Genomic DNA, 26,511 nt, shown 5'->3' on the forward strand with positions numbered 1-26,511 from the left:
AATACTAACAGAACTAAAGGAAGAAATAGACTGCAACTCAATCATACTAGGAGACTTTAACCCCCACTTACGTCACTGGACAGATCATCCAGACAGAAAATAAGTAAGGGAACAGAGGCACTGAACAGCACATTAGATGAGAGGGACTTAACAGATATATAAAGAACAATCCACCCAAAAGCAGCAGAATAACATTTTTCTCAAGTACACATGCAATATTTTCCAGAAGAGATCATATACTAGGTGACAAAGGAGCCTCAATAAATTCAAAAAGATTGAAATTGTATCAAGCAACTTCTCAGACCACAATAGTGAGAAACTAGAAATAAATCACAAGAAGAAAACAAAAACCCCCGCAAACACAAGAAAGCTAAACAACATGCTTCTAAATAATCAATGGATCAATGAACAAATCAAAGTAGAAATCAAGCAATACATGGCAACAAATGAAAACAAAAATACAACAGTTCAAAATTTGTGGAACATCACAAAAGTGGTTCAAAGAGGGAAGTACATAGCAATACAGGCCTACCTCGAGAAACAAGCAATCCCAAATAAACAGTCTAAACTCACAACTAAAAGAACTATAAAAAGAACGAATGAAACCAAAAGTTAGGAAGATAAGAGCAGAAATAAATAAATAGAAAATAATAAAGCAATAGAAAAAAATCAGTGAAACCAAGAGCTGTTCCTTTGAGAAGATGAATAAAATAGACAACCCCCTAGCCAGACTTATCAAGAAAAAGAGAGAGACGCACAAATAAACAAAATCATAAACGAAACAAGAATAGTCATAATGACACCACAGAAATACAAAGAATTATTAGAGAATAATATGAAAAATTATATGCCAATAAAATGGACAACCTAGCACAAATAGGCAAATTCCTAGACAAGTACAACCTTCCAAGGCTGATTGAGGAAGAAACTAAATCTGAACAGACCAAGTACCAGTAACTAAATTGAATTGGTAATCAAAAACTCCCAAAAAACAAAAGTCCAGAACAGGATGGCTTCACATCTGAATTCCACAAAATATTTAAAGACGAGCTAATACCCATCCTTCTTGAAGTATTCCAAAAAATAGAAAAAGAGGGAATGCTTCCAAACTCATTCTATGAGGCCAACATCATTCCAGTACCAAAACCAGACAAAGATACTCCAAAAAGGAAAAATATCGACCAATATTCCTAATGAACATAGATGCAAAAATCCTCAAAATATTAGCAAACATCATTCAAAAATATATCAAAAGGATCATCCATCACAAGCAAGTGGGATTTATTCCAGGAATGCAAGGAAGGTACAATATTCATAAATCAATCAATGTGATACACCACATTAACAAAAAAAAAGATAAAAACCATATGGCCATCTTATAGATAATGAAAAAACATTTGAAAAAATTCAACATGTATTTATGATTAAAAACTCTTAACAAAATGGGTATAGAGGGAACATACCTCAGCATAATAAAGGCCACATACAACAAGCCCACAGCCAACATCATACTCAATGGTGAAAAGCTGACAAGTCTCTTCTTTAAGATTAGTAACACGACAAGGATTTTACTCTCACCATTTTTATTCAACATAGTACTGGAGGTCCTAGCCATGGCAATCAGACAAGATAAAGATATAAAAAGCATCCAAACTGGTAAGGAAAAAGTGAAACTGTCATTATTTGCAGATGACATGAAATTATAAATAGAAAAATCCTAAGACTCCACCAAAAACTGTTAGGACTAATAACTGGATTCAGCAAAGTTGCTGGATACAAAATTAATACACAGAGATCTGTTTCATTCCTATATACTAACAACAAACTAGCAGAAAGAGAATGCAGGAAAAACAATTCCATTTACAATTACATCAAAAATAATAAAATACTTAGGAATAAACCTAACCATGAAGGTGAAAGACCTGTACTCTGAAAACTATGAGATACTGATGAGAGAAATGTAAAGATGACACAAATAAATGGAAATCTATCCCCTGCTCACGGATAGGGAGAATTAATATTGTCAAAATGGCTGTACTGCCCAAAGCAATCTACAGATTCAATCTCTAGATAGAGATTCAATTTCTATCAAATAAACCTAAAATTCATAAGAAGCCACAAAAGACCCTGAAAAGCCAAAGCAATCCTGAGAAAGAAGAACAAAGTCAGAGATATTATACTCCCTGACTTCAAGCTACAATACAAAGCTACAGTAATCAAAACAATTTGGTACTGGCACAAGAACAGACCCATAGATCAATGGAACAGCCCAAATATAAACCGATGGATATTTCATTAATTATTATATGATAAAGGGCCCATGAATAGACAATGGAAAAAAGACAGTCTCTTCAATAACTGGTATTGGGAAAACTGGACATCTACATGCAATAGAATGAAACTGGATTACTCTCTGACTCCTTATACAAAAGTAAACTTAAAAGTAGATAGAAGACCTAAATGTAAGACATGAAACCATAAAACTCTTAGAAAAAACATAGGCAAAAATCTCTTAAACATAAGCATGAGCAATTTTTTGCTGGAAACATCTCCTTGAGCAAGGAAAACAAAATAAAAAATGAACAAGTGGGACTTGTTCACATAACATAAATTATGTTCAACAAGTCATAACATAAATTAGTCACAGGGATGGGCAGTACAGCATGACAATATAGCCAATGATTCTGTACAAAAACCTTGTGTACAGCAAGGACACCATCAACAAAAGTAATCTACAGTATGGGAGAATATATTTGTATAATTTATCCAAACTGGAGTTAACAATCAAAATATACAAAACTCATACATCTCAAACACCAAAAAACACAACCTAATGAAAAAATGGGTAGAGGATATCTGAACAGACATTTTTCCAAAAAAGACATACAGATGGCCAGCAGACACATGAAAAGATTCTCCACATCACTTATCATCAGGGAAATGAAAACCAAACCTACAATGAGATATTACCTCACACCAGTCAGAATGGCTACTATCCAAAAGACAGAAAAAGCAAGTGTTGGTGAGGATGTGGAGAAAAGGGAACCCTCCTACACTGTGGGTGGGAATGTAAGTTGGTGAAGCTACTGTGGAAAGCAGTATAAAGGTTCCCCAAAAAAACAAAAAATAAAAATACTGTACAACCCAGTAATTTCACTTCTAGGAATTTACCCAAAGGAAAGAAAGCCCCTGATTTGAAAAGATATATGCACCCCTACATTTACTGCCACATTATTACAATAGCCAAGAAATGGAAGCAACCAAAGTGTCCATCAATAGATGAACAGGTAAAGAAGAAGTGGCACATATATACAATGGAATATTATTCAACCATAAAAAGAAATCCTGCCATTTGTAACAACATGGGTGGACCTAGAGGGTATTATGTTAAGTGAAATAAGCCAGGTGGAGAAAGACAAATACCATATGATTTCACTTATTTGTGAGATATAAAAACAAAGAAAAACAGAGGGAACAAAATATCGTTAGACTCATAGACAATAAGAAGAGACTGGTACTTACCATGGGGGAAGGTTGAGGTGGGTGGATGGGGAGGGTGAGGAGGATAAAGGGGCACAACAATTCTCAGTCATAACATAAATTAGTCACAGGGACGGCAGTACAGCATGACAATATAGCCAATGATTCTGTAATATCTTCCTATGTTAACAGATAGTAACTGCACTAGTTGTGGTGAGGATTTAAGAATATAGCTAACTGTTGTACCTAGGTGTTGTATATCAACTATACTTAAAAAAACACTACTATATGCCAACAAATTGGACAACCTAGAAGAAATGTATAAATTCTTGGAAATAATGCAATCTTCCAAGACTGAACCAGGAAGAAATAGAAAATTTGAACAGATTGATTATGAGTAATGAAACTGAAGCAGTAATCAAAAAACTCCCAAGAAACAAAAGTCCAGGATGACAGGCTTCACAGGAGAATTCTACCAAACATTTACAGAAGAGTGAAGCCCTATCTTTCTCAAACTATTCCAAAAAGCTGAAAAGGAAGGAAAGCTTCCAATTTTTTTCCATGAGGCCAGCATCACTCTGATACCAAAATCAAAGACATTTCAAAATAGAAAATTACAGTCCAATATCCTGATAAATATAGATGCAAAAATCCTCAACAAAATATTAGCAAACAGAGTTCAAAATACATTAAAATGATCATTTGCTACAACCAAGTGGGATTTATTCCAGGGATGCAAGGATGGTTTGATATCTACAATTAATCAATTTAATATACCACATTAACAAAGGAAGGATAAAAACCATATGATCATCTCAATAGATAATAAAAAAGCATTTGACAGAATTCAACATCCATTTATGATAGAAACTCTCAACTAAGTGGGTATAGAGAGAACATATCTCAACATAATAAAGCCCATATATGACAAACCCACAACTAACATTATGCTCTATGGTGAAAAACTGAAAGCTTTTCCTTTAAGATCAGGAGCAAGACAAGGATGCCCACTCTTACTACTTTTATTCAACATAGTACTGGAAGTCCTAGCCACAGCAAACAGACAAGAAAAAGAAATAAAAGGCACCCAGATTGGTAAGGAAGAAGTAAAAGTGTCACTCTCTGCAGATGATATGACACTATGTGTATATATATAAATATATATAACCCTAAAGACTCCACCATTGAACTATTAGAATTAATAAATGATTTCAGTAAAGTTGCAGGAAAAAAAAAATCAATGTACAAAAATTTTGTGCTTCTACATACAAATAATGAACTGGCAGGAAGAGAAATTAAGAAAAAAATCCTATTTACAATTGCATCAAAAATAATAAAATATGTAGGAGTAAATCTAACCAAAGGGTAAAGACCTGTACTCTGAAAACTATAAGACACTGATGAGAGTAACTGAAAGTGAAACAAATAAATGGAAAGATATTCCATGCTAATGGATAGGAAGAATTAATATTGCTACAAAGGCCATACTACCTAAAGCAATCTATAGTTTAATCCAATCTCTATCAAAATACCAATGTCATTTTCACAGAACAAGAGCAAATAATCCTAAAATTTGTATGGAACCAGAAAAGATCCCAAACAGCCAAAGCAATCTTGAAAAAGAACAAAGCTGAAGGTATCATGCTTTCTGAGTTCAAGCTATACCACAAAGCTACAGCAATCAAGACAGTATGATACTGGCACAAGGACAGATACATAGATCAATAGAATGTAACAGAGAGCCCAGAAATAAACTTGCTTATATGATCAATTAATAAGAGACAAAAGTATGCAATGGGGACAAGAAAGTGTCTTCAATAAATGGTATTGGGAAAACTGGACAGCCACATGCAAAAGAATGAAACTGGATCACTGTCTTACACCACACACAAAAATGAACTCGAAATGGATTGAAAACCTAAATATAAGACCTGAAACAATAAAATTCCTAGAAGAAAACTATAGAGTACACTCTTGAATATCAGCATTAGTAATTTTTTTCTGGATTTATCTTCCCAGGCAAGGAAAACAAAAACACAAATAAACAAATGGGACTATACAAACTAAAAGTCTTCTACTTAATAAAGGAAACCATCAACAGAATGAAAGGCAATCTACTGAATGGGAGAAGATACTTGCAAATGATATATCTGATAAGGGGCTAATATCTGAATTATATAAAGAACTCATTCAACTCAACACCAAAAAAAAATCTTATTATAAAATGGGCAGGGCACCTGAATAGACATTTTTCCAAAGAAAGCATACAGATGGCCAACAGACACATGAAAAGATACTCAACATCACTAGTCATCAGAGAAATGCAAATCAAAACCAAGAGATATCACTTCACACTAGACAGAATGGCTCATATCAAAGAAAACAAGAAATAACAAGTGTTGGCAAGGATGGAGGAAAGGGAACCTTCATACATCAATGGTAGAAATTGAAACTGGTGCATCCACTACAGAAAACAATATGGAGGTTTTTCAAAAATCTAAAACTAAAACTACTATATGGCCCAGAAGCTCCACTTCTGAGAATTTACCCAAAGGAAACAAAATCACTAATTCAAAAAGATATATGCACTCTTATTTTTTATCACAGTGTTATTTACAATAGCCAAGGTATAGAAGCAACCTAAGTGTCCATCAACAAATGAATGGATAAAGAAGATATGGTACAGGAGTTGGATTAAAGATGATGGAGTGAGAGGAGAGACAGAGGCTTCCTCCTAAAACTGGATACAATTAGAAAATTTAATTGGCGCAACTAATCCTGAGAGAGCAACAGGAAAGAGGATGCCATCAGACTGTACACACCTGGAGAAAAGAGCAGACCTCAGCGAAGGGTAATGTACCAGAGCTGTGGCTCCCAGGACCCGAGCCCCTCCCCCTCCCCAGCTCACTGGCGGGAGGAAGACAAACGGAGCAGGGAGGGAGTGGAAGGCTTGGGACTGTTGAATACCTAGCTCTGGAGATCTGCGCTGGGAGCACAAACATACATTTCATGGTGTTTTCATGAGACCCGCATGACTACGGGGTTGGAAAGTTAATACAGGCAGAGTTCCTGGGAGACTGGGATTCTGGCTGCTTGTGGAAAGCAGGGATCCGTATCTGGCTGCTCTGGGACAAAAACTTATACCTGTGTGCCCGGCCCACTGGTTCAGGCAGTGGAGACAGGCACAGGAGCCAGGAGGCGGGGAACAGCTCTTTCCTACCCCCAGTACCGCTCCCCTGCGACCCCGGACATTGCTTCAGGGGCTCAGCAGCTCCAGAATAGAGCTTCTGGACACTAGAGGGCGCCATATACAAACATGAAATGCTGAAGGAACCTTGTCCAGAGTAAAATTGTTAATACAACTCCCGAGAAAGATTTAAATGATATGGGCCTCGTGACTCTTCCTGAAAGGGAGTTCAAAATAAAAATAATCAACATCCTAATGGAGGTACAGAAAGACATCCAAGAACTCAGGAATGAATTTAGGTCAGAGATCCAATCGTTAAAGAACACGATGGACGGTATTAAAAGCAGGTTGAATATGGTGGAGGAGACAATAAATGAAATAGAAACTAGAGAAGAGGAATACAAAGAAGCTGAGGCACAGTGAGAAAAAAAGGATCTCTAAAAGTGAAAGAATATTGAGAGAACTGTGTGACCAATCCAAGCGGAACAATATTCGCATTATAGGGATACCAGAAGAAGAAGAGAGAGAAAAGGGGATAGAAAGTGTCTTTGAGGAGGTAGTTGCTGAAAACTTCCCCAATCTGGGGAAGGAGATAGTCTCTCAGGCCATGGAGATCCACAGATCCCCCTACACAAGGGACCCAAGGAAGACAACAGCAAGACACATAGTAATTAAAATGGGAAAGATCAAGGATAAGGACAGACTGTTAAAAGCAGCCAGAGGCAGAAATAAGATCACATACAAAGGAAAGCCCATCAGACTAACAGACTTCTCAGCAGAAACCTTACAGGCCAGAAGGGAGTGGCATGATGTACTTAATGTCATGAAGCAGAAGGGCCTGGAACCAAGATTACTTTATCTGGCAAGATTATCATTTAAATTTGAAGGAGGGATTAAACAATTTCGAGATAAGCAAAAGCTGAGAGAGTTTACCTCCCACAAACCATCTCTGCAGTCTATTTTGGAGAGACTGCTATAGATGGAAGTGTTCCGAGGGTTGGATAGCTGTCACCAGAGGTAGTAAATCATAGTAGGGAGGGTGGAGCAGCTGATTGCAAGGCAAATGCAAAATTAAATTGATTATCCCCAAAGCCAATCAAGGGATAGAGGAAAAGTATAGAATCTGATACCTAATATATAAAGAATGAAGGAGGAAGAAAAAGGAGGAGAAATAGAAAAGAACCTTTAGATTGTGTTTGTAACAGCATACTAAGTGAGTTAAGTTAGACTCTTAGAGTGTAAGGAAAGTAACCTGGAACCTTTGGTAACCACGAATCTAAAGCCTGAAATGGCAATAAGTACATACCTATCGATAATCACCCTAAATGTAAATGGACTGAATGCACCAATCAAAAGACATAGAGTCACTGAATGGATAAAAAAACAAGACCCATCTATATGCTGCTTACAAGAGACTTACCTCAAAACCAAAGACATGCACAGACTAAAAGTCAAGGGATGGAAAAAGATATTTCATGCAAACAATAGGGAGAAAAAAGCAGGAGTTGCAGTACTAGTATCAGACAAAATAGACTTCAAAACGAAGAAAGTAACAAGAGATAAAGGATATTACATAATGATAAAGGGCTCAGTCCAACAAGAGGATATAACCATTATAAATATATATGCACCCAACACAGGAAAACCAGCATATGTGAAACAAATACTAACAGAACTAAAGGAGGAAATAGACTGCAATGCATTCATTTTAGGAGACTTCAACACACCATTCACTCCAAAGGACAGATCCATCAGACAGAAAATAAGTAAGGACACAGAGGCACTGAACAACACACTAGAACAGATGGACCTAATAGACATCTATAGAACTCTACACCCAAAAGCAACAGGATACACATTCTTCTCAAGTGCACATGGAACATTCTCCAGAATAGACCACATACTAGGCCACAAAAAGAGCCTCAGTAAATTCCAAAAGATTGAAATCCTACCAACCAACTTTTCAGACCACAAAGGTATAAAACTAGAAATAAATTGTACCAAGAAAGCAAAAAGGCTCACAAACACATGGAGGCTTAACAACACACTTCTAAATAGTCAATGGATCAATGACCAAATTAAAATGGAGATCCAGCAATATATGGAAATAAATGACAACAACAACACAAAGCTCCAACTTCTGTGGGACACAGCAAAAGCAGTCTTAAGAGGAAAGTATACAGCAATCCAGGCATATTTAAAAAAGGAAGAACAAACCCAAATGAATAGTCTAACATCACAGTTATCAAAATTGGAAAAAGAAGAACAAATGAGGCCTAAAGTCAGCAGAAGGAGGGACATAATAAAGATCAGAGAAGAAATAAACAAAATTGAGAAGAATAAAACAATAGAAAAAAATCAATGAAACCAAGAGCTGGTTCTTTGAGAAAATAAACAAAATAGATAAGCCTCTAGCCAGACTTATTAAGAGAAAAAGAGAATAAACACACATCAACAGAATCAGAAACGAGAACGGAAACATCACAACGGACCCAACAGAAATACAAAGAATTATTAGAGACTACTATGAAAACCTATATGCCAACAAGCTGGAAAACCTAGAAGAAATGGACAACTTCCTAGAAAAATACAACCTTCCAAGACTGACCAAGGAAGAAACACAAAATCTAAACAAACCAATTACCAGCAAAGAAATTGAAGCGGTAATCAAAAAACTACCCAAGAAAAACACCCCTGGGCCAGATGGATTTACCTCGGAATTTTATCAGACATACAGAGAAGATATAATACCTATTCTCCTTAAAGTTTTCCAAAAAATACAAGAGGAGGGAATACTCCCAAATTCATTCTATGAAGCCAACATCACCCTAATACCAAAACCAGGCAAAGACCCCACCAAAAAAGAAAATTACAGATCAATATCCCTGATGAACGTAGATGCAAAAATACTCAATAAAATATTAGCAAACAGAATTCAACAGTATATCAAAAGGATCATACACCATGACCAAGTGGGATTCATCCCAGGGATGCAAGGATGGTACAACATTCGAAAATCCATCAACATCATCCACCACATCAACAAAAAGAAAGACAAAAACTACATGATCATCTCCATAGATGCTGAAAAAGCATTTGACAAAATTCAACATCCATTCATGATAAAAACTCTCAGCAAAATGGGAATAGAGGGCAAGTACCTCAACATAATAAAGGCCACTTATAATAAACCCACAGCCAACATTATACTGAAGAGCAAGAAGCTGAAAGCATTTCCTCTGAGATCGGGAACCAGACAGGGATGCCCACTCTCCCCACTGTTATTTAACATAGTACTGGAGGTCCTAGCCACGGCAATCAGACAAAACAAAGAAATACAAGGAATCCAGATTGGTAAAGAAGAAGTTAAACTGTCACTATTTGCAGATGATATGATACTGTACATAAAAAACCCTAAAGACTCCACTCCAAAACTACTAGAACTGATATCAGAATACAGCAAAGTTGCAGGATACAAAATTAACACACAGAAATCTGTAGCTTTCCTGTACACTAACAATGAATCAATAGAAAGAGAAATCAGGAAAACAATTCCATTCACCATTGCATCAAAAAGAATAAAATACCTAGGAATAAACCTAACCAAAGAAGTGAAAGACTTATACTCTGAAAACTACAAGTCACTCTTAAGAGAAATTAAAGGGGACACTAATAAATGGAAACTCATCCCATGCTCATGGCTAGGAAGAATTAATATCGTCAAAATGGCCATCCTGCCCAAAGCAATATACAGATTTGATGCAATCCCTCTCAAATTACCAGCAACATTCTTCAATGAATTGGAACAAATAATTCAAAAATTCATATGGAAACACCAAAGACCCCGAACAGCCAAAGCAATCCTGAAAAAAAAGAATAAAGTAGGGGGGATCTCACTCCCCAACTTCAAGCTCTACTACAAAGCCATAGTAATCAAGACAATTTGGTACTGGCACAAGAACAGAGCCACAGACCAGTGGAACAGATTAGAGACTCCAGACATTAACCCAAACATATATGGTCAATTAATATTCGATAAAGGAGCCATGGACATATAATGGGGAAATGACAGTCTCTTCAACAGATGGTGCTGGCAGAACTGGACAGCTACATGTAAGAGAATGAAACTGGATCACTGTCTAACCCCATACACAAAAGCAAATTCAAAATGGATCAAAGACCTGAATGTAAGCCATGAAACCATAAAACTGTTAGAAAAAAACATAGGCAAAAATCTCTTGGATGTGAACATTAGCGACTTCTTCATGAATTTATCTCCCTGGGCAAGGAAAACAAAAGCAAAAATGAACAAGTGGGACTATATCAAGCTGAAAAGCTTCTGTACAGCAAAGGACACCATCAATAGAACAAAAAGGTACCCTACAGTATGGGAGAATATTTTCGTAAATGACAAATCCGATAAAGGCTTGACATCCAAAATATATAAAGAGCTCACACTCCTCAACAAACAAAAAGCAAATAATCCAATTAAAAAATGGGCAGAGGAGCTGAACAGACAGTTCTCCAAAGAAGAAATTCAGATGGCCAACAGACACATGAAAAGATGCTCCACATCACTAGTTATCAGAGAAATGCAAATTAAAACCACAATGAGATATCACCTTACACCAGTAAGGATGGCCACCATCCAAAAGACAGACAACAACAACAAATGTTGGCGAGGTTGTGGAGAAAGGGGAACCCTCCTACACTGCTGGTGGGAATGTAAATTAGTTCAACCATTGTGGAAAGCAGTATAGAGGTTCCTCAAAATGCTCAAAATAGAGAAAGGGGAACCCTCCTACACTGCTGGTGGGAATGTAAATTAGTTCAATCATTGTGGAAAGCAGTATAGAGGTTCCTCAAAATGCTCAAAATAGACTTACCATTTGACCCAGGAATTCCACTTCTAGGAATTTACCCTAAGGATGCAGCACTCCAGTTTGAAAAAGACAGATGCACCCCTATGTTTATCACAGCACTATTTACAATAGCCAAGAAATGGAAGCAACCTAAGTGTCCATCAGCAGATGAATGGATAAAGAAGATGTGGTACATATACACAATGGAATATTATTCAGCCATAAGAAAAAAACAAATCCTACCATTTGCAACAACATGGATGGAGCTAGAGGGTATTATGCTCAGTGAAATAAGCCAGGCGGAGAATGACAAGTATCAAATGATTTCATTCATATGTGGAGTATAAGAACAAAGAAAAACTGAAGGAACAAAACAGCAGCAGAATCACAGAACCCAAGAATGGACTAACAGTTACCAGAGGGAAAGGGACTGGGGAGGATGGGTGTGAAAGGAGAGATAAAGGCAGCAAAAAAGAAAGGGGGCCTTACGATTAGCCTGTATAATGTTGGGGGGTTGTAGGGAGGGATGTGCAACCACAGAGAGGACAAGTGGTGATTCTATGGCATCTTGCTGCGCTGATGGACAGTGACTGTAATGGGGTTTGTGGGGGGGACTTGGTGAAGGGGGGAGTCTAGTAAACATAATGTTCTTCAAAAAAATAAAAATAAATGTAAAAAAAGAAGATATGGTACATATACACACCAGAATATTACTCTGCCATAAAAAAGAAAGAAATCTTGCCATGTGCTGCAAAATGGATGGACCTAGAGGGTATTATGCCAGGTGAAATAAGTCAGAGTAAGACAAGTACCATATGATTTCACTTACATGTGGAACCTAAAAAACAAAGCAAATGAATAAACAAACAAAGAAAACAGAAACTCATAAACACAGAGAATGGACTAGTGGTTGTCATAAGGGAGGGAAGTGGGAGGATGGGTAAAACAGGTGAAGTACAAACTTCCAATTATTAAATAAATTAGTCATGGATATGAAAATACAGCATAGGGAATATAGTCAATAATATAGTAATGACAGATGATAAGCATTTGGTAATGTATATAATTGTCAAATCACTATGTTATATACCTGAAACCATATTGTATATCAAGTATATTTCAATAAAAAGAAAGAAAAAAATCTCATAGATTCTGAAAAGAAATCATGCTGCATATATAAAAGTGGAGCACTATTCAGCCATGAAAGAGGGAAATCTTGACATCTGTGACAACGTGGATGGGTCTTGAGGGCATTTGATAAGCAAAATGAGTCAGACAAGAGAAAGACAAATGCCACATGATCTCACTTATATGTGGCATGTTAAAAACCAAAACGCCACAAAACAAAATAAACCGAACACAGAGCACAGACTGGTGGTTGCCAGAGGCAGGGGCAGAGGGTGGATAACATGGGTGAAGAGGGTCAAAAGATACAAGTTTCCAGTTATAAAATAAAAAAGTCCTGGGGATGTCATGTACTGCATGGTGACCACAGTCAATGATACTGTATTGCACCTTTCAAAGCTGCTAAGAGAGTGGGCCTTAAAAGTTCTCATCACAAGAAGAAAAACACATAACTATGAGTGGTGTTGGATGTTAAGTAGACTTACTGTGGTGATTGCTTCACAACATATACAGATATTGAGTGATTATGTTGCACACCTGAAACGAGCATAATTTCAAATGCCAATTGTATCTCAATTTAAAAAAACCACTACTACCACACTTCAGTGATAACAACCACAGAGAGCCTGCTGCTGGCCTGGAGCCACTGAATCACCCTGGACTGGTTCCTCTCCTGCTTTGTAAAAAGACCATTTCCCCTTTTCTTATCCAGCACCTCCTCATCCCTTTTCGCTCCCAGCCAATGGCCTTGCTTCTTAACTTCCTAGGGAGAGTAGAAGCTCGGTGCTGAAGCTGGGGGGAATCTCCCTATCCGCCTGCTTCCGGCCCACATCCTGTGCCTTTCCTCCCATTAGGACAAAAAAAACCTTCCCTCCTCTTTCTCCTAATATTCTTTGTCTTGGAATCACCTTCGTTAGATATTTTTACAGCCACCAGAGATTTCTTCCCTTTACTATTTTCATGGTCTGTCTCCTATATCTGTGTCATACTTTGAAAGTGCATTCTACTAGATAATATATAGTTGGTTCTTGCCTTCTCATCCCATCCCTCTAACCTTTTCCACTTTTGAAATGTAGCATTTTGTGCTACAATTTAAGCAGTTAATATAGTGGCTTCAATATAATAATTAATACAGTTGAAATATGGCTATAAGTTTACTAGTTATTGTTTGTTTGTCCAGTCTATTTTCTCCTTGTTCCTCTTTCCCTGCATGCTTTGATGGTAATTACTTTTTAAAATGCCATTTTATTTGTGTATTAGCTTTTTATCTTTACATATTTCCATTATGTATATGCAATTGGTAAAGGAATTAAAATATACAATCTTAACTGTTTCCAGTCTGCTGAAATGTTCTTAAAAAGAGTTATTCACAGAGAAGACAAGTAGTGATTCTACAGCATCTTACTACGCTGATGGACAGTGACTGTAATGGGGGTTGTGTGGGGGACTTGGTGAAGGGGGGAGCCTAGTAAACATAATGTTCCTCATTTAATTGTAGATTAATGATACCAAAACAAAACAAAAAAAAGAGTTATTTAGGAATAGTTGACATGCAAGAAACTACATGAGTAAATTACACCATTGATAGAGTTTGACACACGTACACATCTGTGAAACCACCACTACCATCAAGATAATAATGGCCATGTCATCAGCCCTGATAGTTTCCCCTTGCCCTTTGGTAACCCTCCCTGCTGCCCTGACTCTCCTGTCCCCAGGGAACTGTTGATCTATTTCTGTCACAACAGAAGTTCCCTTTTTTTTAGAAGTTGATATATATAGGCATGGCACTTCTCAGTTTATTGCATGAAGGAGTTACATGAGCCCAAGTTAAAAGCAGACCCCAAATGGAACCATTAGACAAACTGTGAGGGTTTGAACTTGTGACAAGGGACAGAGGGAAATTCTCATTGCAAGGAAATGCTCACTTAAGCTTCAGAGAGCCAAAAGCACTTAAAACCCATGAACCTCCAGCTGGTCCGCTTTAGCCAGTCCAGTCTCTGCTGAGAACTGGCATGTGTTCTTGGGCTGGCCACTCTGTAGCTGAATTACATCCCCATATTCTGATGCTCAGTTACAGCAGTACTATGGCAGACAGATTTCTTCTTAAATCCTTCACTAATTTCTTTTTATCGCCATAATCCGTGATCCCTTGGACAGTAGTTAGAGTCTTCCTGCCATTTTCTGTCGAATTCTTGTATGAATATAATCCTCGGTGCCAGCAGGAAGCAGATCGTCACCCTTACTTGCATCAGCAAAAGCATCGGAAGACTGGAGGTCCTGGATAGCAGATTTACAATAGGATTCCTTTTCCTTGGTGGAAATGGAATTTCTTTTCCTTTTCCGTGGAAGGCAGTGGCCGGAGAAGGTGGGAGGCAGGGGACAGAGCCTCTGGAAGCGAGGGAGTTCAAGGGGGGAGGCTGCAGAGTCCCCAGTGGCAGCTCGGTGACTGGGGCCGTTATGTATTCTTCTCTGTCTCCTCTCACTCAGAATTATTATTTTGAAATTCACCCATGTTGTTCTGTGCATCAATACTTCATTCCTTTTCACTGCTAAGTTGTATTGCTGAATTAATAGTGTGATTATTAGTATAAAATATGAGACTTACAAGTACATACATCCATTCATCACTGCCTCCCATTCTAGCTGCTGTAGTTGTCCTATGAATTGTGTGGATACAATGTCATAAACCACACAATGTAACTATTTTTGATTGTGTACGGTATATTTTTACAAAATTAAGAGGAAGCAGTCGTTTATGTTTGTCGCGGTATATTCTATCTCTGGTGATCTTTTGTTCTTCCTTCTGTGACATATAAGCTTCCATTTGTTGTCATCTCTTCAACCTGAAACTTTCATTAGCATTGTGTAGCGCAGGTCCGCTGGCAATGAAATGTTGATACTGCATCCAAAAATCACATCCATATTCCTAATTCTTAGGTCCTCTGCTTCTCATTTATTCTTTGGATTTGTTAACGACCTCTGGTGTTAGGGTCCGAGTTGACTACCTCTCAAATAGACAGAAGACACTCACGATAATGCAAGTCACACAGCGAGGTTTATTACCAGCTAGCTGGGGTCCAAGCATCTGCCCGACGCAGCGGGTTTCAACAAGGGCCCAGAGCACTCAAAGCCAGGGGTTTATATAGCATTTTCAAAGCACTTAACTCACAGTAGTTTTCCACAATTACATATTATTTTTGCAAGTCACACACCTGGGGGTTAAGCAAGAGCAAGATAAGACCACTCCTCAATTAGACAGAGTGGTTTTGCAAGATAAGCTGACCATATTCCTAATTCTGAGGACCTCTGCTTCCCATTTATTCTTTGGATTTGTTAACGACCTCTGGCTGGGAACCCGGACTCCACCCTGAATCCCTTTCCCTCCTCCTATGAAGCTTCACCTGTCGGAGGCACCTAATCATCTCAAGCCCGTGTTTGCTGCCTCTTTCCTCCTTCAGGCCGATACTACCTTGCCACTCAACTGACCACGAAGACACATGCCAAATGCAGCTCAGGCCGTCTGGGTTCACACACGCAGTCTGCCACTCCACTGGACAACCAATCATCTTTAGAAGTGCTGGTTTGATCAGGGCCCACCCAGGAAAAGCTCGATACTTGGAGCCAGTGGACCTTGGCAAATCCTCAGGGTGATGTTCAGGGGTTCCTGTCTTCTGTCCTCAACCTGCCTGTCATGTCTCCCACCACCGCATTAAACACACTCTAGAACAGGACGAGGGGGTGCGATCAGCATCAGTGCGGGCATCTTGGACCCATGTCATCCCTGCATCGAGGGGCAGAGCGCCTGCAGGCTGCTGAGCAGCACCGTGTGACGTCTGGGGAGTCAAGGACAAGACACGGCCCTTCCTTTCCTTAGGACTATTCCGGGCCACAGGGAGCTGCGGCAGAGACACAGACAGTCCCCAGGCCGGCACAGGCGAAAAGAGCCTGGAGGGGCTGCCCAGGCAGAGTGGAAGGGACACTGGTGGACCTGGGAGGACAAGTCCACACGGTCAGGATCACAGGCAGGAATGAAGTCAAAGTAATGGCAATGGGAGGAGGCAAAATCAAGTCGGGGGCTTTCCAGTGCGCGGTCGTCTCTGCAGGAGGGAAATGGAAGGTGTGGCCCGAGCTGTGAGGCTGCGCCGGTCTGTGTGCGTGTGAACAAGAGACAGTGGGGCGCTGGACTGCATGGTCAAAGGACAGAAGGAAAAGGAGAAGGCAGGAGGCCGTGGGGGTCTTGCACTGACTCCCAGAGATGAGGGATGAATGGGGTTCCTTCCCTCGCTCCTCCTGCAAGTGATGCAAGGGTCGGTCTGTTCTGCGGCCAAGACGGAGCCTCACACTAGCTGCTATTTTCTGATCAAAAAAGAATTCAAACACTCTCTTCTTTCCTCTTTAAGTTAACACTGCCTAAAAGCTACCACTTATCTTAACTGAGCAGTAATTAACAGGCTAATGGCCCACATCAGATCAGTCCTCAAGGGCTTCCTGTGCCCTGAGACCTGCTTCAGAGATTTGCGGGCTTTTTTTTTTAATAGTAGTAAAAAAATCAAATTGAAATTTAAGTCATCTGGCTTCTAGGCACCACATAGCTGCATGACCCCAGGGAAGTCCCTAAATGACCTCTCAGGGACCCTCCAGCGGTGACCCTGTGCTGGCTGAGTACAGCCTTAAAGACGAGCACCACATGCTCACCTGGGGATGGTCAGCAGGGGACCCAGTGACCCAGCTTTGGAGCTGCTGCCCGAGGCTGCTCACCTGCCCTGCCCAGCCCCTCCACCCAATAGCTGGGTGACCTTCAGCATGTCACTGGATTTACCTGTGTCTCACATTACCCATCAGAGAACAGCAATAGTTGTGGTTCCCACACAGTCTGGTCGTTGTGAGAATTAAATGAGTTAACATGTGTTCTGAGTGCTGAGAACAGAGCTTGTGTTTAAGTACCTGTTCTGATTAGTGTAAATTTTACCTACAATGTTGATTTTAATCAAAATCACACCCTCCAGGCCAGCAATTACTGTAACCTGTGGTTTCATGTCTGTCAGAGTCCCAGCACTGGGAATGGCTCCCTGGCACCATCACAGCTTCTCTGGAAGTGGGTGAGGCTTGGTGGTGGATCTTATGCCATTTTTTTTTTTAGTCATTTAGGTCCCTGGTCTCATTTCTTCCACCAGATCAGAGCTCCCAGGAGCAGGACAAACATGGGGTCATTTATTTTTGCCCCCCAGGGCCCAGACTTTTTATGAATGAAGGGCTCACCAACTACTTGGTGGGAGACTAACAGCTCAGCTCCCAGGACACAAAGGAGGTGAGCATGGGGATGGCTTCAGTGCACTGCCTAAGGATAATTTCCAGGCAGCAGCTCAGGGAGGGGGTGCCAGAAGAGCCTTGGGGCCCTGAGGAGATACAGCAGTCTCCAGAGGCTGAATGCAGGGCAGAGAACTGGGTGAGAAGCACTACAGAGAGAGATCTGGAGATGTGCTGAGGGGCCCTCCCAGCGTCCAGGTGAAGGCCTATCTGCAACATGCACAAAAGGGAAGCAACCCAGGCTGAGAAGATACCACTGGAATCAGCAGGCTGGATGATGAGCCAGGCTCGCCCATGGCTTATTCCTGTTCCCCTTCGCGATAGTGGGTATACCAGCCACTGGTGCTGGCTAGTTATCAGAAAATAACTGTACTTTCACTGGTTAACCAAGTAACCCCCAAATACAGCAACTTGAGACATGACAGAAGTTAAAAGTTAGCCTCAGATGATTAAATTGAGTTTTAGTTTTCTTGCCTGTGACCAGAACAATATACAACACCTTTCAGAGGAACACAACAAAATCCAGTACCAAAGAAAGTAAAATTCACAGTGTTTATCATCCAATAGTAAATGACTTGGCATGAAAAGAAGAAGAAAAGTATCTCCACAACCAGGAGAAAATCCAAGCAAAAGAAACAAGTCAGAAGGTGACAGAGAATGGAATTAATAGACAAAAACCTTAACCAGTTGTTAAGAGATTTTATACAAATACTTGAAGGCATAAAAGAAAACATGAACACATGAGTAAAGATCGTAAGACTAGATAACACATGATACCAGACACCTAAACAGAACATGGAGAAATGAAGAAAATATAACACCTGAAATGAAAAATACATTGAATGGGATTACAACAGATTAGCTGCTGCCAAAGAGCAGGAGCTGAGACCTTCTTAGCAGAGGCTCAGGTGACTAGCCTCCTACAGCCTTGTCAGTTTATCCATCTCCTGCTCAAACTTCAAACTGCCCTTGTGCAAAATGCTCAACAAAGGGGCAGCTGGAAGCCTTTGCACAGGCCGGGCCTGGGGCCCTGCAATGCCATCACTGTCATCACTTGATGTTTGGACTGCTCTGCATTCCTCCATGATCCAGCATAGCTTTCCAGCCTGCTCTTCAGAAGCTCCTGCCCCCACCTCAGGAGGCCCATACCAACGTGCCCATGTAAGCAGGTGGCAGCCACAGCTGGGTGGAGAGATCACATTCTCTGTGACCTGCCAGCACCAGAGTGATGAATTCCAATACTGAGGGTGTGACTTGTCCGCGCACACAGCTCTGAGGAGTTTACAAAGGGCCCTACAGACTTTCACCTTCTCTCATTTTACACATGAAGCAGTGGGGGCACACCAGGTCCCCAAGTGGGAAAGGAACAGAGCACAGCCACCGTCTCCTGCTCCAACATCAGGACTCAAGCAGCCTAACTGAGCTTTTGAGCCTCTCCATCTCACAGTTATGCTCTGATAGAGTGAGGGATCTGGGTGGGAAGCCTAGGACGGAACTGGGGCCATCCCAGTACACGGAGAGCAGGGATCTGGGCTCAGGGAAGCGCTCGGGATGGAGCCGTTTAATGCAATCATTCCAAAGTCTGAGAATGTGGGCCTTAAGGCATTACAGGAAGGGCTGGGGCAGCAGCTGGCCCCAGATGAGGAAGTTCAAGCACAGAGTTAGGATTTCCAGTCCCCTGGCCACCCTCCTCTGCTGCCTAATCCGAGTCTCCTGGTCATCTACTCCAAAAATCTGTAATAGCACCAGGGAATCAAAGTGGAACACTGTGGTGCACTTTTTTTATTTTATTTTTTTTAACCTCTGGGACTAGCAGAGAATTAAAACCCAGTGTTGCACTGTGTAGGAAATCAGGCACAAGTTTGTATTCTAGGTGAGAGTGTACAATGGTACAGCCTTCTGCTGGAGGACAATTTGTCATTATTGGAAAAATTCTAAAAAATACATTGATCCAACAACCAAGTCTGAGAATTATAAATTAGACTGGTACACATGGCTATACAGATACATGATTCAAACAAGGGTGTTTGCTACAATGCTCTTTGAATTAGCAAAAACTTAAATAGGGTATGGCCACAACAGCTATCCATAAGGAGGGGAAAATAAAATAAACTGGTTCATCCAAGCAATACAATAGTATGCCATTATTTAAAAGAATAAAATACATCTTAATGAACTTACAGAAATACCTAATGTAATTTGTCATTAGATTTTTAAGAAGTGAACAAGCATGTGATGCATAGAAAAGGCAAAACTTATTAGGGGATGAGGGGAGAATTGGGATGTCAGAGGCCTAGGTAGGTCTTGATGCCAGGGTTCTTGTTTGCAGAGCAGAAGAATGAATTTAGCAAACAGTCAAGGTAGGAGAGCTGGGGAGACTTTTATTGAGAGATACAGTGAGAGGACAGACAGAGCTCCTGGCATGACCCAGGTAGGGACAAGAGAGCCTGGGTGGTGCTCTGTCTAGGGGATTTATAGGCTGTTGAAAGACAAAGAGCTAGGGATATAGATCCACCACATGGTCTCTAAATGTTTATCTTTAAAAAGACACTAAGTTTCTTATCAGTTTTCCGGATTATTTTGAGTAGTTATCATAAGACATTTACTGCTTTGATTCTTAGAGTAGCAGTTTCTTGGTTTGGGAGCACATCAGTTAAGGCTGTTTGTTTTGTTTTCAAGGTGAGTTGAGTTATTGACTTGATTAGGAGAAAAAGCAGCATCTGGATAAAGTTAGAGATAAACTGGGCTTTTTAGCAGGCTAAAGTAAATTTTACAATAGCTTTATTTAATTGATACAAAAAAAGACATGGGCTATGCTGAGGTATTTTCTTACCTGGGAGATGTTCAAACATTCCAGGTTAAGTTATTCCTGGCTTTTTAATTTTAACTAATCTTCACTAAAGAATGCTTATATTCCTAGTTTGATATTGCACTTTAGACAATTCTTGTGATTCTGACTTGGCTTAACTGTTTAATATGGAGTTTTGGTAGGGGTCTTTTTTTAGAGGCCCTCACCCTACTCTGACTGCACCCATGGTTCCTGTCTCAGTCTCACACTCCCAAAACCATCAGCTTCAGATTTTTTACTTTGTCTGCACAGATTCACCCAGAGACACTCTGGCCTGACTGAAGTGAGCCATTCATGGAGCAATGCTAAACGTGGGTCCCACTTGTGAAATGAAGAAAAGCTGCCTGCTGTACTAGGGACCACCAAAACGTTTTCTAAAGTCTGAGTACTGAAGGTTTCATTAATTCTGGGAGTTGCAAAATGGCCACCCACGAGAAACTACGCAAACCAAACCAAAACAAAAAACCCCATCTCGCATCTCCACATTCCTGTTAAAGGGTAAGCAAAATGTTTACCTTTCCCGTTAGCTTCCCTCAGTGCCAAGGGCTGACCCGGGTGTGTACTGTACTAGCTCTTTTCTTTGCATACCGTTCCTTCCATGAATGAAATGTACGCCTGTGCAGTTCTCTCTTGCCTTGTTCTTTGCTGATATAAACACCTTTGATGTAAACTTGGGCTTTTGGGGACATTTCTCCTCCCCAACCTCTGGGAGTTAGGGGTTTTTTTTTGTCTAGATCCAAAATCTGGCTCAAATAAAACTCTGCCTTTATTTTTAGGGTGAGTTACTGAATTTTTCATTGACACACCTAATAGATACTATTTTAAAGGTAAGTTCTGTAATTTTATGAGTACAAAATGTGGTTGTTTTTTAAAATTTACTATTAAATAAAAACATTTAAAATGTCATTAGTCCTATAACCTTTTTGTCATTGTAAAGGAATTGTTTTAATATATAAAGAATCTCAAAAGCGCAATCAGCCAGTCCCTCAGTCAACCTGGGAAAGAACTGGAAGCGCGCCCATGGTTTCTGTAGCGAATTTCATGGAGCTCACCACCAGCCGGTTTTGCCTCTGAAGAGAAAGCAAAGCGGAAACCTCACACCCTGCCTCCTGAAGGAAATCTTAAGACCCCGGGGCCGGAGTTAGGTAATTGTTAGTTGTTTCTACAGCCCTGTACTTTGTACGGTGCAAGGAAGTGCCTGGAAAGAACTTGGCAAACTGCTCAGTGGGGACCCTCAGGAGTCAGAACCGACAGAAGAGGAAGTCACCGGAGGGCATGTGACTTTTCCAGGGCTGCACATTCAAGATTTGCAAAGAGTATGTTTTAAAATTAAATACAGGCTCCCAAGGGGGAGAGGGACTTCAGGCACCTTGAATGCTGGTAGGGAGTTTTCAACTCATCTTCGTTGTTTCTGGAGTTCGGTTCTGGGGCAGCAAGACCTGCCTGGATCCTGGAAGGCCCTGCCGCGCCCGGAGACCCCTTTCTCCCCCGGACTCTATCCCGACATGCCCAGGACGCACGTGACTCGGGCGGGAACCCCGCCGCCACGCGCACAACCACTCCGGGCCCCCGCGCGCGCCTGCCCACTCCAGGTACCGCGGCGGCACTCACCGGCAGCAGGAGCCCGACGACGACGACGACGGTAAGCGTCCTGGGGCCCCGGAGTGGAGGCCAGGCTCCCGCGCAGGCCGGTGCCCTCGGTCCGCGCGGCGCCGTGGGGCCCTTCGGGCGCGCTCGGTGTTCCGGCCGCCGCGGGGCGAAACCCGGCCGAGTCATGGGGAATGGCCACGGTGGAGTAATTCCTGCCGCGCGGGGGGGGTCGTCCTCCGACTGGCCGGGCCCGGGACGCTGCTCCTCCGCCGGCACGCACTGTTCTTCCCGCGCTTGGATGCGAATGCCCAGACCGTGCCTCGCCTTTTATATAGGCTGGTATTGTGCAATCCATGCGGGGTGAGTCACAAGGGTGGTGCCCGCTGCTCTGAAGCGGAAACCAGGCGGAGCCGTCATAAGGTGTCTCTGATCCAGGGCCAGTGTCCCTCCTGTTCATAACCCCCGGGCCACCTTCCTTCTGACGACCGCCTTCAGCCCACTCTGAGCCCCTGTGCTTCCTCTCCCTCACCGACCGAGTGCATGGACGTCATTCATCCAGAGTCACGCTGTAGCTCTGTCCACCTGGGTGGCTTTCTTGGTCTGGAGCTTGACCTTAGCATCTCAGTAGCCCCGTGTCCGGCTGGGAGCAAACGCTCAGTGAAGGACTGGGTGGACAGAATGAGGGGCACAGAGGCCATGGTGGAGGGTCTGAATTCAGGCCGTCTGGAGGTCCCACAGCTCCCCCATCCCCATCTTGAGCCTTGTGGTGTTTCCAGGGCCGTCTTCTGTCTTTGGTCTCAGGTCTTCATGTTATCTCAACCCAACTGCTGCTGTAGGACTGAGGAACCCACTTTAGCCCTTCTTCTGGATTTTTCTTCCCTGTTACATTCGTTAAGGCCCCTGGGAAGCAGAGCGCAGGAGGCTAATTGGCACTTGAAGCTCTGTGGGCTAGGAGGGGGTGTCCCCACGTGGGTGAGGCTTCCCCAGCTCTTCCCATACACCCAGCACTCTGCTAGGCCCAGACTGAGGGGATCCACTATTCTGAAAGCAACAGAAATCTGAGTCCTGCTTTCCGGTCCTTAAAGGGTGATTTTAGGATCGGACAGTGGGTAGGAGAGAAGGGAACCAGAGGTGGTTTACAGCTCCACTCTCTGCATGCGTTTTGCCCAGCCAACGGTACTATGAGTTGAGGTCCATTTTTCTCCATACATTTATCCAGTTGTTCCAGCACCATTTATTGAGAAGACTTTCTTTTCCCATGGAATAGCTCATGCACTTTGTTGAAATTCAACTGACCATATATATGGTCCATTTCTGGACTCTGTATTTTGTCTAACTGACCTATTACTTGTCTACCCTCCTGCCAGTACCACATTGTCTTGATTACTGTAGTCACTCTTGAAATCAGGTAGTTGAAGTCTTCCAAATGTTCTTTTTTTTTTTCCCTAAAATTATTTGTATTTTGATATAAATTTTCTCTCACATAAAATTTTCAGTTAAGAAAGTCCTGCTGGGATTTTAATTGGCATTGCATTGAATATAGAGATCAGTTAAAATAATTGACATCTTAAAATACTGAGTCCTCTAATTCATAAGATGGTTTTATTTTAGACATACCTTACTTTAAATCTAGAGTATTTTATAAGCTACATATATGTTGTACACATCTGTTGTAAATGTATTCCCAAATATTTTTGATGCTATTGTCAGTGGAGTTGGTTACATTATTATATTTTCAAATTGTTCATTGCTGCTATATTAAAAACAAGTGATTTTTGTGCATTGATCTTGTATGCTATGATATTGCTAAATTTATATATTTCTAGCTGTCATTTGGTAGATATATTTAAGATCTTCTAAGGAAGCAGTCGTATTGTCTGTAACTACGAGCAGTCTTTCTTATTTCTCCTTTCCACTCTTCATGCCTTTCGTTTGTCTTTCTCCTGTTTACTCACCCTGGTTAGGACTTCCAGTATAATGAACAGGAATGGGGAAGGCAGACATGCTGTCTTGCTCTCCATCTTAGAGGACAGAAACACACAAATACATCACTTTTAGATAATGATGTTAGTTGCAGTTGTGTTCACAGGTGCTCTTGATCAGATAAGAGTTCACTTCCATTCCAAATTTGGAATGAATGTTTATCGTGAATGGATGTTGAATTTTGTCAAACATTTCTCTGCATTTCTTGAGACAACCCTCTGGCTTTTCTCCTTTGCTAAAGTGATGAATCAAAGTGATGGACTTTAAAATGATAAACCTACACTGAATTCCTGGGCTAAATTTCATTTGTCACATGTATTGTCCTTTTTACATATTGCCTGATGTGACTTGCTAAGAATTTTTTTGTGTCTCTATTCATGAAGATATTGGTCTATAATTATCTCTTTCTGCAATGTCTTCGTAAGGTTTAGGTACTAGGGTTATGCTGGACTTACAAAATAAGCTCAATTTCGAGAGTTGTATAGGACTATTATTATTTCTTCCTTAAATGTTTGATAGCATTCACCAATAGCACCTATGGACCTGGAGGTCATTTGTTGTTTTTATTTGTGTGTGAAGGTTTTTGATAATAAATTAAAATCTTTTAATAAATATGGTGCTGCTCAGATTTTCTTCTTTATGTGTTTGTTTTGACAGTGAAGTTAAAAACTTAGATTAGTGACAAATTTCTTTAAAAACTTCATTGTCAAAACAAACACATAAAGAAGTAGAAGTATTTTCAAATATGTATTCGTCAAACATATTGGCACAGAGTTGCTCACACTGTTCCCTTATTATCCTTAATGACCATGGTGATTTCCTCTCTTTTATTGTGATTTTGGTAATTTGTGTTTTCTCTTTTTCTTGATGAATTTTTGCTAGGGATTTATATGTTTTATTAATCTTTTCTAATAGCTATGACTATGTCAGTTTTCTTTGTTTTTCAGGTTTATTCTGTTTTCTATTTCATAGGTTTCTTCTCTTTATATTAATCTTATTCTACTTATTTTGGGCTTATTTTGTTCTTTTTTTCCTAGCTTCCTAAGTGGCAAACTAGATCATTGATTCAAACTCATTCTTTTTTACTAATATAAACATTCAGTCTCGAAGCCTTGCTCTAGCTGCTTCCCATAAATTTTGATATGTTGCATTGACATTATCATTCAATTTGATTTCCATGTGCACTTGACCCTTGCACAATGTGGGGGTTAGAGGCACCAACTTTACCACAAAGTTGGAAATCCTCATATAAATTTTTATTTCCCCAGAACTTAACTACTGTTAGAAGCCTTGCTGACCAGAAGCTTTGCTGATAAGTCAGTTAACACATATTTTGTATGTTATATGCATTATATATGGTAGTCTTACAATATACTAAGCTAGAGGAAGGAAAATGTTAAGGAAACCATAAGTAAGAGAAAATACATTTATAATACTGTTTTGTGTTTATGATGCCTTAAGTTTATGCCATCTGGAATAAGTTTACAAAAGAGATTATCTCGAGACTTGAGCTCCCCACAATAACCCCAGGAGGCAGCTATGGAATTTTATTAACAGGAATGTAGTATAGTAAATCTTGTGCAGTTATGCTTTAATACCTCATCTTTAAGTTGCTTGCATTTCTCCTGACTGCAAATGGCACCATGAATGGTCTATAAGTATTTGTGTCCATAAATTTGAATGAATTTTAACTTTTTGTAATAAATTTTTATATATTTTATGGTAGTAAATGATAAAACAGACTAGTATCTACATATATTTTATACATTCATGACATACCTTTTTCTTAATTTTTTTTGATTGGCTTTTCAGATTTTTTAGTTTTTCCAAATTGTCACATATCTCCAAAATTTTTTCTAATATTTTTATGGAAAAAAAAATCCACTTATAAGTGGACTCATGTGTTTCAAACCCATGCTGTTCAAGGAAGGATCAACTAGTTTCTTCTCTAACCCATGGACTACTTAGAACTATGCTGTTTAATTCTAAATATGTAAGTGTTTTCTTAATATTTTAGTGTTATTGATTTCTATTCAATTCCATTGCAACCAGAGAACATACTTTGGTGCAGTTTCAATCTTTTAAAATTTATTGAGATTTGTTTTACAGTCCAGAATGTGCTCAAT

The 26,511-nt window shown here is 40.3% G+C and overlaps 1 protein-coding gene and 1 pseudogene across 1 annotated transcript in view; both read right to left on the reverse strand.

Moving 5' to 3' along the window:
- TNFRSF10A (TNF receptor superfamily member 10a) overlaps nucleotides 1-22,722 on the reverse strand; it is a 36,131-nt gene extending 13,409 nt beyond the window's left edge. Inside the window, exon 1 of the mRNA XM_017653890.3 lies at nucleotides 22,424-22,722. Within this exon, the coding sequence (XP_017509379.3) occupies nucleotides 22,424-22,588 (165 nt within the window). The 5' untranslated portion in view covers nucleotides 22,589-22,722. The remainder of the gene's footprint in view (nucleotides 1-22,423) is intronic.
- Nucleotides 12,539-22,417, reverse strand: LOC140848554 (eukaryotic translation initiation factor 1 pseudogene; annotated as a pseudogene).
- Nucleotides 22,723-26,511: the final 3,789 nt, after the last annotated feature.

This window comes from Manis javanica, chromosome 3 (assembly GCF_040802235.1).
Source record: "Manis javanica isolate MJ-LG chromosome 3, MJ_LKY, whole genome shotgun sequence".
NCBI classification, from domain to species: Eukaryota; Metazoa; Chordata; class Mammalia; order Pholidota; family Manidae; genus Manis; species Manis javanica.